This window comes from Haliotis asinina, chromosome 11 (genome assembly GCF_037392515.1).
Source record: "Haliotis asinina isolate JCU_RB_2024 chromosome 11, JCU_Hal_asi_v2, whole genome shotgun sequence".
NCBI lineage: Eukaryota > Metazoa > Mollusca > Gastropoda > Lepetellida > Haliotidae > Haliotis > Haliotis asinina.
The window spans coordinates 35,191,167-35,205,570 of NC_090290.1; the positions used below are offsets into that span (position 1 = coordinate 35,191,167).

The 14,404-nt window shown below is 37.3% G+C and overlaps 1 protein-coding gene and 2 non-coding genes across 3 annotated transcripts in view; all 3 read right to left on the minus strand.

Annotated features, from left to right (window-relative positions):
- The window catches only part of LOC137255747 (ubiquitin carboxyl-terminal hydrolase 40-like), a 55,541-nt gene that overhangs the window by 18,949 nt on the left and 22,188 nt on the right, over positions 1 to 14,404 (minus strand). The window contains exons 20-22 of the mRNA XM_067793256.1: positions 13,692 to 13,736; positions 12,318 to 12,426; positions 5,938 to 6,026 (exon numbers count right to left, since the gene is read on the minus strand). Coding sequence (XP_067649357.1) covers positions 5,938 to 6,026; positions 12,318 to 12,426; positions 13,692 to 13,736 — 243 coding nt within the window. The remainder of the gene's footprint in view (positions 1 to 5,937; positions 6,027 to 12,317; positions 12,427 to 13,691; positions 13,737 to 14,404) is intronic.
- Positions 6,534 to 6,726, minus strand: LOC137256650 (U2 spliceosomal RNA). The gene has a single exon (XR_010954577.1). It is a non-coding gene; the product is annotated as a U2 spliceosomal RNA (small nuclear RNA).
- LOC137256649 (U2 spliceosomal RNA) lies at positions 9,079 to 9,271 on the minus strand. The gene has a single exon (XR_010954576.1). It is a non-coding gene; the product is annotated as a U2 spliceosomal RNA (small nuclear RNA).

The following is a 14,404-nucleotide window of genomic DNA, read 5'->3' on the forward strand; positions in this document are numbered from 1 at the left end:
AGGCCGAGGTGGTCCAATATTGGGATACCCTGTCACACGATTACCTACAAACTTTGATGGGTAGTGTGCCTAGGCGTATTCAGGCATACATTGCTGAGCGAGGAGGTCTAACAAAGTACTAAAACAAGACTGAGACTGTAAAAGGATGATGTTTTAACATGTTTATGTAAGTAAAACGCCAGAAGTTAATAAACGTAATGAGTTACATGACGCAACATGATTCTCAATAATTTCTGGGAATACTATAACTTGAAGACATTGGGTACAACAATTCATGAGATATTACGTTAACAAGTGTTTGAAAAGTGGTCAAGAGTTGCGATGATCTTGCAAATAAGGTCATGGTCAACGTAATCAACTAGTCTCTATGCATTCCCCCATTGAGGACTGTCACCAAATTTGAAGACATTGGGTACAATAGTTCATGAGATATCATGTTAACAAGAGTTTGAAGAGTGGTCAAAGAGTGGCGGTGATCTTGACTATAAGGTCACGGTCAACAAACTCAAGTAGTTTCTGCACATTCGTCCAATGTAGCTGTCAACAAATTTGAAGACACTGGGTACAACAGTTCATGAGATACTGTGTTACAAGAGTTTGAAGAGTGGTCAAGAGCCATGGTGACCTTGAAAATAGGGTCAAGGTCACTCAAATCAACTGTTGTCTGCATAATCCCCCAATGTTGGCTGTCATGAAATTTGAAGACATGGATGCAACGGTTCATGTGAAATCGTGATAACAAGCAACAGGACGTACGGATGGATGGATGTACAGACGCTGCTTAATACATAGTCCCCAGTTCTGCATTGCGGTGGGGGACAATGATGAGGATGATGATGAGGGTGATGACCAGCATTTTAACAAGAATTTGGCAAACTTCGCAACATTTGGAAATCTTTAGATGCTAGTATTTCCGTATTTCACACCAGATGTAATGCCTTTGCCGTGAAATGGCAACCCCAACAATTACAAATTAATGTGGTGCATCTTAATACTAAGGCAAAGGCTTCAGTATGGCAGTATTTTGAGCTGGAAAATTTCACATTTTTTATGGCAGGGATAATGGAGGCAAAGAATGATCTGAATACCACGAGTGGCGCTTAAAATGTTGAATAAAACATATTTCACGTGAGTAATTATTGAATATGGGGTAGGAAATCTGAGAGCACAACCAAAAGAGGAAATGGGAGTGTACCTTTCATGGTGGTGATATTTTATTTTGACATGAAAAATATTTTTTGATCTGAAGTGAGGGAAGTATGTTGATAACCTTTGCTCGCTTCGCTCACATATACCTACACTTGTCATATTCTCAATGCTGTGCAACCCCATTTGCGCTACAGTTTGTCTGTGTTAGACGGACAGCTGATACCTACGAGGACAAGAAACAAGTCTCTGGCAATCTGTAGCTACAAGGTACGGCTTGTCAGTAAAATATTTGGGGGTGTAGTCAAAAGTTTATCGTTGGCTGGTTCATGATAAACTGCTAGATTTGAACATTACACTAAGGACAAATGCCAAAATATACATGCATCCTAAAATATTATTGAAATGCTCTGAGTTGAAATAAAAGGTCTTTGATGTGGATAACGATGATAATATTGATGCAGTATAACTTAATATTGTTCAGTACATGGACGGAAAAAAAGAATCTGTAACTGATAATGCATTAATTCATTCCTTCATCGTACAGGACCTCAGCAAAGATGGAAGCCCATGTTGATGGTGTCATTGACAGAAAATCTAGTAAAACAGCATGCCCGGATGTGTTGACAGTAATCAGAGCTACGGAGTCAGAAGCATTGCCGTCAGCAGCAGCTGCATCAGCTGCATCAGCTTTGACAAGTACAAACCAGAGTGATGGCAGCACTGCGTGGAGAAATGAATGTGATTTTATACTGGTTGTGAAAGATGGCGAGGTCTTGTTGCTCACATTTTGAGTTTGAGAAAGCTTTATGTCACCATGATATAATCTGATGTTATATGTTGTTGAAGATAGTAAAGAACATGGAACACATGTCCTGGTGCAAGTTCTCCCGTGAATTTGTCACAAAAGAATTGTGTGCAAATCCTGCTCCACTATGGTGGGGTGACCGTTCTTCTTGAACTATGGGAGGGCAGCCATTCGGTGGAAAGTATGGGATGATTTAATTGTCATTCTCAAACTATTGTAGTGTTGGCAAATGGCTGCACCTATCCAAATGTCAACAACATTCATGTAACTGTGTTTTAACTCTGTACATTGTCAAGAAAGATGTGAAGAATGACCCGCAGGCTTGAAACTACTGATCTAACCCAAATTGTTTTGAATTGACATTTCAACTCCTGAATCTTTCAGGAGCCCACAAAGAATGGTTTTGAGTAGGACAAGGTTACGACCTCAGCCCTCAAACCTTTGAAGTGACATGCTAATGAGCAGCAACTTCGGTTTGGAGTGAATATATATGTCAATTAGTCCTTACTTGATCAATTTAAACTCAGTTGTAATGGAAAATGAAGTGGCCACATTTGAATACTAAAACGTTTAGTTCATAATTAAAAACAAACACATTAATTTTTTTCAATTATCTCAACAAAATGACACCATGTGAATATAACTAAAATTGTGGTTTTATTAGAATAGCAATAACTGCATTGGTTGACCTCATAGATTGAAGGTCAAGGTCATAACGCTAAGGTATTCAAATCAAGGGGATATCAGATACTGATCATCATACTTTCTCTAACAAAGATGAGCATGATTTAAAATAGGCTGGGGCATACTTATCTTCACATTGTTTAATGTGTAGAGAGGCAGTTACAAATTAAAAAATGACATTTATTCAGTGATAACGCGGGGTCACTCAACCATGTCACATGATTACTTTCATGATATGGTAATCAAAGAATATAGTCACCTTGAACTTCAAGACAGAGCAAAATATATTTCAAACAATATTTGAATGAAAAACATACAGGTTATAATTAAAATATTTTTTACAAAATGTAGTGTTTTTTCACAATTCACAAGAAATGTGTGTATGAGAATTGTCCACATAACTAAATGGTTGGTTGTTTAATGCACAACTTGCACAGCATGCCAGGTTTATGGCTGAGGTCTATTAATAATTTGGACTAGACCTAACAATCCAGTGATCAACATCATGAGCACTGACCTATGCAATATATCACAGCATGGAAATTTACAGATCCTTACTAGATTTTTTGCAGAAAGTGCATTTTGCAGAAGGGATTCAAATAAATTGCGGAATATTTTCAGCCGACGAAGTAGTGGTGTTCTGATGATCGAAAATACTTTAAAAATGATCGAAAGGATGAAAAATAATGATTGATTAGAAAGAAAAAAATATTTTCTATTAATTTGTTGTTTTAGTATAACACACACAGTGACTGAATGAAGCAAACTAACAACTGAATTTAACAAATATTCATGAACAAACACGCATTCAACAGCGTAAAGCTATGTGCATTGTATTCACAGTTTCGTATTCATCACTAAGGTAAATATTATTGTAACCTATGAATAGATTTTACATCTACTGTGAATGTATTGAGATATACTGATAAATATTTGTTGTAAATGTAAACAGAATAATTACATTAACATTTACTAAAACATAAACTGTGGAGAGTCCCTTAAAATTGGTGGTTACATAAAAAATATTTAGACACATATTTGATACGTCATTTACCATAGGTCCTTTGATAATCACAATTGCTTTGATTTCTAACTCTAAACACAAACACACTGATACCATGACAAGAAATAAAAGGTGAAAAACCTACTTCCTCAACCCATGATGTTATCAGACACAGGGAAGTGAAGGATCAGGCTATTTCATAAAATATCATTTGCACAACAATTTAAATAAAAATTCAAAAACCTAAACATAACATATGTGCCTCAATATATATAATTCACATCATACCAACATAAATTCAGTAAGCAATTGATAATTGTGGTGCTATTGTACAAAACATATTTGTGATTTTGTGTCACAGTCATTGATAAAAACTATGCTGATGTTATCAAGAACAGGAGTTACCTCCCTTTACTATTCAGCTAACAAGTATAATTATATTCCCAATACCCAGTAACATCATCATGTTGGTTTACGAGGAGGGCTATGCTGTGTATAACACTAAAAGGAATAACACAGGAATGAAAATAAATATCAGTTATCAAGCAGGATCTAAAATATCGATAGTATATACTGATGACAACTTCTTTAATTCTAGAGTATGACTTATTTTATACTTGAAAACGATACAAAAACCTGTTTTGAAATGGCGTGCTCTAGAATTGTACCAGCTTATAAAAATGCCACTCAGAGAAATCTAGAAAATTTCTTCGGGCATGGTACGTTCAGAACTGCATCAACTAGTGGTAATGACGTACTCTCAAATTAAGACCTAAACTTACTTGTTAGGCAAGGGTATAGTTAATAATTAACTAGTTAATTCAGCAAAGATGCTTACCTACTTTCACTTTGTTTGGTATCTATTCTTTGTGATATATCAAACCACCTATCTTAAGTGGTCCTACAAAAATCTGGGTTTAACGCTAAATAACTCCCAGGTAATGACCTGGGATCGCTCTTCTCCCCTGGTCAAGGACCACGGGGAAAATACAATCAGCAATATGTTAATTTACATGCATTTGAAGGCATATTTTCAATCAAGTTCAAACTATGGACAGGCTTATATAATATACATGAATTTGGCCAGTCAATGTTAATGTCTGTATTTCACTATTCATAAGATATTGAATTCACTTTTCACAAAGTATGTTATTAATATTAAATTGTGGTTTATCATTCTTTTAAATGTCATGTCACACAAACTGGATATTTGAAAAAATAGGCTTCATAGGGTTGGTGACAGAGTTACCCCCCTTTGATGGCTCAAGTGATTAATACGTTTATATCGGTTGTACACGCGGAGAACACATATGAGTTGAGCATGTACACTTATTTAATATTTGATCAATGAATCTGTTAGCTGAAGTCAGTGAGTACGCTTTTATGCTGCTTTTAACAATATCCTGGCAAAATCACAGCAAATGAGGATACAAGATACAGACTTTCACCTGAGACCTTATGATAGATTATTATATGGTCTCTACTTTCACTTGGTCCCCCTGTGGAGGGGTTGGGGTCAAGAGGTGGGTTTTTACCAGTACTTGGGCAGGGATGAGTCCAAATATTCTAAATGGGAAACCCACCCCCTATCACCCTACCCTACTCAGTTACTCACTATGTTAATTCCTGACATCAAATTTGTAAGAAATGGCAATATTATATTCTACAGCTGGCCCTAAAATATTAAGTTTTCCAATGCCTTAGTCATGTATTATTTTCAAAAGAAATGACTGTAATTAATTAAGTCTAAATCTGTGACTGTGCCACCTTTAAAGCATGATGGAATAACATATTACATTATTTAATCTATGGTCACATGATCAAAGCGGGTCTGGGTATTGAGATGGGTGCCCTGCTCCAACTCATTATCCACCCCTCCCAGGAATCCCGGTTACCCATCCCAGCCCTAACCAGTATGGGGCTATTTCTCCTCTGCATCCTGGAAAATATGTAACACTCATACACTATTTAAGCGTTTATTATTTAGTGAGCAATTTTTAGGAGCAGACTGACAAATTACTGAAACAGAAAATGAATTTCATTTGATATTTTAAAACAAAACCAAAATCTATAATACCCCTCTCTGTATCATGATTTGTTTTGGACAAAACAGGTCAATGACTCCCTGAGACACAAAAAGAATTCCATTTGATATTGGAAAATAAAACAAAATTAAAACAGGTTAATATGGGCTTTGAGCTGAAAGACGCTTGACAACAATTCTGTTTTTGCATTCAATAAAGGTGATGCAGCTCAAGTACTTCAATTAACTTGTCACACAATGATTCATTCCTACCTGGTTTGTTTCTGGTGCTTTACCAGGCTCTAGCACCAGGCAGACGTCACCTAGCAATCCAGCTTCATATACTGTCTGCTGTTCATGAACTGAAACAAATAAAAATTATTTAACGTTTCTTTCTGAAAGAGATATATGAAACAATCTAGCTTTATACCTAGATAAATAACAATTATCAAAATAATAACTTGACGTTTTTCAACTTTTCTATATAAAAGCAATAGGTGTAACAATCTTAGACAGCAATATCACGGTCTGGATACCAGAAATGGGTTGCACATGTCATACCAACGTTGGAATATGAGTTTATTTTAAGAAATCAGGGACTGGTCTCAAGAAGGACAACTGAATGCCATATCTACAAGGCCATGTCATCACTGAAACACAGTTTGCAGTCTTAATGATCTGAAACAAAAAATCACGTCAATACTGCACTCCCAAAACCAATAATGAATCAAAAGTTCTTGCGGGGTAGCCTGTGAGGGTGGGGCATCCCTTCCTTAATTGTGTACTATATACCAGGAAGAAGTAAAACAGAGTTGACAGTGAGGGTGGGATGTTTGGAGTCTATTCTTTATTTATTTATTTCTCCCCAAGGGGAGTGGGCCGGTCCTGGAGGTACTGCAATACCAGGTCAACCCGTGGCAAAGGCGGAGCAAGCCCCTGACTCTTCGCCGAGTACCAAAAATCAGTTTAATATCGATGTCCCCCAATGGGGGACGTATCAGATATTAAGCTGATAAGAACAGATACTACACTTTGATCTTAGCCAAAAGGCCGAGAAGCGATACCGATGTAACTCTGGATTTTTCTTTTACACCAGTCCCTATCTTAGAAATCCAAGGTGTTGTGATAGTTCTCAATACAGGTAATTAATTCCCACAGAGAGACATAAATTTCAGAATAATACCAGTATAAACTTAAGTATACAATCTACAATGTGGTTTATTCTAAAAAGTATTAAAACGTCAAGTAAGTGAAGTATTTCCTCATATAACTGAGTCTGTCTGTATATATTTCAGTGACAAAGAACGTTGATCACAGGTCAGTAAAACTGGTTCTGCGCATGACCGGATATACTGTGCTATAAATAGCTGTACACAACATGGGGGAGCATCTAGATTAGGAGGCGGAGAGAATAGAGGTCAGGGAGAGATCAAAGGCTGTGAGACACATGTGAGGAGACAGTATGATTTAAGGGGGTGGAGGTTAGGGAGGAGGAGGGGTGCAGGAAGGGAACACTGCCCAGCTGACACCAACTCATGCACTCAAGTTCACCTGCTGGACTGTCAGGCAAAGTCAGGAGATTAAACAGCGCAACACCACCTTGTCTCTAAACTATGCTTGCAATAGGTGGGCCCCTGAATATATACAATTTTGGGAGCAACAAATAAAACCATTTAAATTAATAATGAGCCCTAGTGAGTTGGCACATTCTGAGCCTGGGGAAAACTAGACCTCCTTCACTTAGGGCTTCAGCAATGCAAGGAGGCGATAGGCAGTGAGGCAATTAATGTGGTTCAGGGACTGTGAGACAGACTACCTTGTCTCAGACCTCGACTGACACTTAGTCCATGAAATATGTAACCATGATAGAAACAACTAAATGAAAACTGAAAAAGAACCCCGGCCAGTGAGATGGGAGGTCCTGATCTGGGAGGAAATCTAGACTTGACTTCATTTCAACTGAATGTAATGTATATTGTTACTTCAAAACGGTCTGCAAAACTCTAAAATATAGGTTATACTTAGGCGCTTGCTTCCCTAAAGTGTTTTATCAAAGAATGCTCTTGCGACAGGCTTTGTTATGTATATATGGCTATTCACTATGACCTGGGGTGGAGAGATAATTTTTATCTGATGCACATGAGCTGACCACAAGCAAAACTGTTAAAACATCATGCGTGGCAACTGTGTTTAGAAGAGCGAACGTAAAGTAACCACCAATAAGTGTGTTAAGTAAGTTCTGACAGAATAAATTATTTAGCAATTCTGTTTTCCTGGTTGTATATCATTACTTCTGTTGACACCAGACTTGTCAGCTTGGTTACTTACAGAATTATCTTTAACTAAGACTGTTACAGAATTTGTTTGGACCCTGACACCCTCAAAAAACTGTATTCATCCCTGGTTTATTATTCAGGACTAATCCACTTTAGGGTTGGATGGTGAAACCCTGACACCCTCAAAAAACTGTATTCATCCCTGGTTTATTTTACAGGACTAATCCACTTTAGGATTAGATGGTGAAACTCTGCTACAGGATTGTTTGTACACATCTAATCCAACAGCTGGTAACCATGGCAACTTAATCATCTCTCCTGCCTGACATAAGGTACAGGTGTACCTGATAGTACAGGACTACAATAGAGGGCATAAGGATTTGAGTAATATTAAGGAAAAGAATAATTTCACCTTCCAAACAAAATAAAAATACATCACTACCTCAAAATGTTAAGTAAGTAAGAAAAGACAATAAGATCCAGAGGAAATGTGTAGACATTTAATCATTGTATTTATTTCTGGTAGGCAAGGGTTGTAAGAATGGGGTATATTTATTCAACACCAGCAATGGGCAGGGAAGGGCTTGCCTGTGAGGGTAAAGAATCTATACTCTGCTTATATATTCAACACCTAGACAATGGGAACTGATGTAATGCCAGAGAGGGTCATTCATTCATTCATTCGTTCGTTCATTCATTCACCCTGGGGAAGTGGGCAGATGAGGGAAGGGATGGATTGTGAGGGTGAGGCATCTATACACTGCATATAGATTCCACACTCACACAATGGGCAGGGAGGGGGTTGGGCTGTGAGGGTGGGGCATTTATACACTACAAATTTATTCCACACTCACACAATGGGCAAGGACGGGGTAGGCTGTGAGGGTTAGGCATCTATACACTACATATTTATTCCACACTCACACAATCGGCAGGGAGGGGGTAGGCTGTGAGGGTGGGGCATCCATACACTACATATTTATTCCACACCCAGACAATGGGCAGGGAGGGGGAAGGCTGTGAGGGTGGGGCATCCCTTCCTTAATTGTGTACTATATACCAGGAAGGGGTAAAAACAGGGTTGCCAGAGAGGGTGGGATATTTGGAGTCTATTCTTTATTTATTTATTTCTCCCCAAGGGGAGTGGGCTGGTCCTGGAGGTACTGCAATACCAGGTCAACCCGTGGCAAAGGCGGAGCAAGCCCCTGACTCTTCGCCGAGTACCAAAAATCAGTTTAATATCGATGTCCCCCAATGGGGGACGTATCAGATATTAAGCTGATAAGAACAGATACTACACTTTGATCTTAGCCAAAAGGCCGAGAAGCGATACCGATGTAACTCTGGATTTTTCTTTTACACCAGTCCCTATCTTAGAAATCCAAGGTGTTGTGATAGTTCTCAATACAGGTAATTAATTCCCACAGAGAGACATAAATTTCAGAATAATACCAGTATAAACTTAAGTATACAATCTACAATGTGGTTTATTCTAAAAAGTATTAAAACGTCAAGTAAGTGAAGTATTTTCTAATGTAACTGAGTCTGTATATATTTCAGTGACAAAGAACGTTGATCACAGGTCAGTAAAACTGGTTCTGCGCATGACGGGATATACTGTTCTATAAATAGATGTAAAGCACTAAGGGCAGTATATTGAGGTGGGGGCAGTATAACGAGGCAAGTGAGAAGGACCGGAGCACAGGGCATCAACATGATAACAAGTCTGTCCTACAGCTGTGAAACAAATTTATCCAATCCAGCCTGTGCATGTCTTTATTTGGTAAGTCTAGATTACTGAAGTTTCAAGAAAGTTTCTGAAAATGAAGGCCCTCTTGCCTAATATTTTAACAACTTTTGTGAAGCTAATAAAAGAAGTCAGTGTTAATCAAGGGTCAAGCTATCAAAGCCCATGAAGTGTAAAGCTGGGGAAATGGTGAAGAAAGTCCCATTTTATCATTTTTTATGAAGATAATAAAATGACTTAGTGTTTGTCTAGGGACATATCAAGTAAACCAAACAGAAGTGAGGAGATGGATTGAAAAATTTCAGATATTATTTAGGTGTTAGAAACATGTAAATTCAATAGGAGGAAAGTAGACAAGGATACACTAGTAAAAGACACAATGTGTAGTTTGGCTTAGAGACACTCTATACACTCAATGTTCAACTTTTAACTAACATCTGCTGGGCGGAACACATAACACCCTGCTTTTCATTTTATAAATTTTTTCCATTTTTGTCTACAGATCCAATTTTAAAAAATGTCTGTTATATCTCATTGTCAAACATAATAACATAAGATTTCATCAATATGAAAAAAAACTGTCATTTCTAACACGAGGGGTTGTGGGGTAGTGGTTAAAGCATTTGCTTGTCCCACCGAAGACCTGGGTTTGATTCTCCACATGAGTACAGAGTGTGAAGCCCATATCTATGTCCCCCGTCATGACGTTGCTGGAATATTACTAAAATCGGCATAAAAGAATCTGAAACATTAAATTTCTTGTTTTATGCCACAATCTGCAATATTCCAGCTCTATCACTGCGGTCTGCAAATTGTTGAGTCTGGTCCGGACAGTCCAGTAATCAACAGGATGAACATCAATCTATACAGTTGGGATATGATGTCATGTGTCAACCAAGTCAACATGTTGGACCACTCGATCCCATCAGCTGTCAGTTATGACAAGCACGAGTGGCGGCAGATGAATTCTAACCCAGATCTTCATTGGTAGAGAAGCCGAAACCCAAAAGTCCTGTATATTGCTACACAGCAAAATCTATGAGAGGTTAACATATGTTTAAGTGCTAGACAAATTAGCTATGTACTTTTACTATTTGATTCATGTAAAACAAGAACATTTCAAATCTCAAATCCCTCCAAATGAGCATTACTGATTCCACAGAACTGATATCAACAACTTAAAGTAAGTTACATTTCCCTGACTACATATCACAATACAGATGTGCTTGTGTTGGGAATCAGAAACCAGATCCACCATCAATTATCCCTGGATTGTGGTGAATCATGACTGAAATATATTTATTGCAATCACCAATATGATGGGTTTTCCCCAGTTTTCTAATTGATATTAATGTAATTATTCTCTTTATTTATACAACACCAATTAATCAGTATATCACAATGTGTTCACAATAGGTGTATAATTTATTCAAAGACAAGTTACAGTAATATTTAACATAATTACAAATACGAAACTATGAATACAATGCACATACCTTTACACTGTTGAGTGCATGTTTGTTCATGAATATTTGTCAGATTTAATGGTTAGTTTACTTCATTCAAGTATGTTATACTAAGACAACAAAATTCTGATTAATCGAAAATGTGTTTTTCACAAACGATAATTATTGTTAATCCTTCCATTGATCTATTTTGGATCATTGGAACACCACTAATATGTACAGTCAATTCCTAGATGATGATGTTTTCAAATTTACCTGCCTGACGGTTGGGTTAAAATTTAGACAAGTTCATATGAAGATATATTGTGGCAGGTAAGGTTTGGTCTGGCTGAAATTATTTGGAGTTTCATACCCTGCGTACTATCAATTCATAGTTCATGATATTTATTCAGATGGTTTTAGTTTTGGCTGAATCAATAAAATGAAATAAATCTGCTGCAATGACAGGGTCACTCAGTGAAGCATGCTGTACCTGAATACTCATACATATATTAGGCTGTATTATGGGTATGTCAGGTCAGTATATTCAGGTCACTCAGAGTTTTGAAACTGAACATGAGCCTTGTTTCCACCCTCAAGAAGGGATTCTGACCCAACAATATACTCTAAAATGCCCAACTTATTTATTTGAACAAAATAAATTGAATATGTCATTCTGATTTCATGATTGACAGTAACAGTTAGAGTTGCAATGATTTGGTTCCATTCATCAAAAATCAATTCTGATGCACTTGTTTAGATTATCAATAACCATTATCACTATTTTCATTAGATATTTGAACATCTACTTAAATTATTTTCACACTGTGAGAATATAATCTTGGCTATGTCTCATGAGGTTTCAAGGGCTGAATAAGGTGGAACATGATTGGTTTGAACCCAGACTAATTATCCAGTGAGAATTGCTGTTGTAAGACACTGCCAGGTTGATATTAAACTTCACATGAAAAGCCTGAATCACCTGAACTCTGAGAATTAAATGAATCTGATCTTTTTCCACCTGTATGAAGAATCAAACTAAAAATGGAGAAATCATGGGTCGAATATCGAAAATAGCATCAAATCAAGGTCTGGGCTAATCATAGCAGCCCTTGTAACAGTAATTTACTAGTTAATCTCACATTCAACAGAATGATAGATGAGATCAACAGAAAGCGGACTCACGTGGAGGTCTCAGACCAAGTGTTGCATGGTCTACACGAAGACGTCCTCCATCAAGGAGGCCATCTTCATTAAAACTGGAAACCGCCAAAGCCTTAAGCTCACCAACCGTCTGAAAACAATGATACAGAAAAAAGTAAGCAAAGAAAGTCACCTGAAAACAGTAAAAAAGAATGTTTACTTGGCACAAATTTTGATGCAACAATATTTACAGCACTATCACACCTTTTCATTGTTTTTTAGGTGCAGTGTATTTTATATGTTCTGTAATATCTACTGTGTAATATACCATTATCAACCAGAATACAATCGACCATATCATATTCTACAGTACATTTTATTATATGACGGGTAGATTTCTGCTTTTGTGATTGGCCCACTTAGTCACAACAGCTTTGACGCAAAGCGATGTCAACCTTACAACCACCCAAGCACCTCCTGTAGCTTAAAATGTATTTGGGGTAGTCAAGCTGTGAACTCTGCACTGTGTGCATCACGCTAGATAAAGAAGCAACAGATGTCTTTTAGTCAATGCGACTGTGTTGGTTAAGAGTTAAGTCCCATCTGCATCAAAATGGCAGACAACACCACACTACGAAGATTCAGTACTTTTGTCATATAATTAAACACTTACTGACTTTAGTTCGGTTGATCAAATGATCTATCAAACTTGGACATTTGGTATTCACCTTGTCTTCACCTCTGTGAATATCACATGTCCAAGGTTGATAAATCATTGGATGAACCTCAGCAGAAGTCAGTAACTGTAAAATATAAGTTGTTCACTGGCTACGAGGAGGGCATGGTTTGATGTATCCTCAATATTTGTTTTGGGTATCGGATTGTACACTTCAGCCAGCCTGTGAATAAAATGATTTAGATCTTGCATCTTGCTGTTTTTCCTGCAGGTACTGTGTTTGTAAAGTCGCCGAGGAAGAATTCCCATCCTTATATTCACAGGGACTATTTTTGAGCGTTTTGTCAAAGTATATTTATTGGCATACGATTCAAATCTTTTTGCAGCCATTGCTAGATTTTGCAGAAGACACAAGAAAAACAGATTTCGAGTTATCTCCCTCCATCAATTTGCATTCACAAAACATCTGTAACTTCTGTGCATCATGCGTGATTCAAAGTTATTCGAGAGAAAGAGGTACTAAATGAGTTGCCATTGGCAGCAGGGTACATTGAAATGTACCTTACTTGTAAATGGGGTACATTGAAAATAACAGAACAGCACTTAGCCAAAATGAAAACAACATTTATGTGTGAGGTAAGATAATATGTAGATCAAGAAAGTGATTTCCACCCTCAAGAATGACATTCCATCCATACTGTAGATGTCACTATGTTCAAGCAAAGCCAGTCAGCACTTACCATGCCCTGCGTCACTTGTATTTGTCGTGTCCAACGGCACTCAGTCTGCAGTAGAGATAAAGACAGCATACAAGGATATTTGGTTGTCTACGTAGAGTTAACATACATTCAACAAATTAAATACAGTGTTGTTTGTCTGTTGTTTTAACATTGTACTCAGCAATATCCTAGCTATGGCAGTTCGTAAATAATCAACTCAGGACCAGACAGTATGGTGATCAGTGAGCATTATTACCCAAAAGAAGTAAATGAACATCAAGTTTTTTCACATCTCCATATTTAGTCTGTTATGGCTGAGGGTAATGCCAACAGGAGGAGTTCCTATACTTGTCTGGTTACAAGAATGTTTTTGTTGAAAAGGTTAATCTCTCTTGAAAAAAGGTGTATGTGTGTGTGTTTACTTTGCGCTATGTCGGTTTACAGCAGTTGGTTTACTTGTTTATAGGTCACATGCAGATTCTGATACCTTTAGGTATGCACTTACAAAATCAAATTATCAAAAATGCACATGCAACTTTTGACGCTTGGTGATGATAAGTGATGTTGAAATTGTGATCCACTTTTGTGGACGAAGCTATTAAGTGAAATTTTAAGGAATGACTCATATACATTGATTGTTGTTACATAAAATGGGGTGAAATGGTTGACCATTTCTAAGTCATTTCTGTCATTTTATGAAATGACAGATTTCACAATGTGACTGTAATATGTGG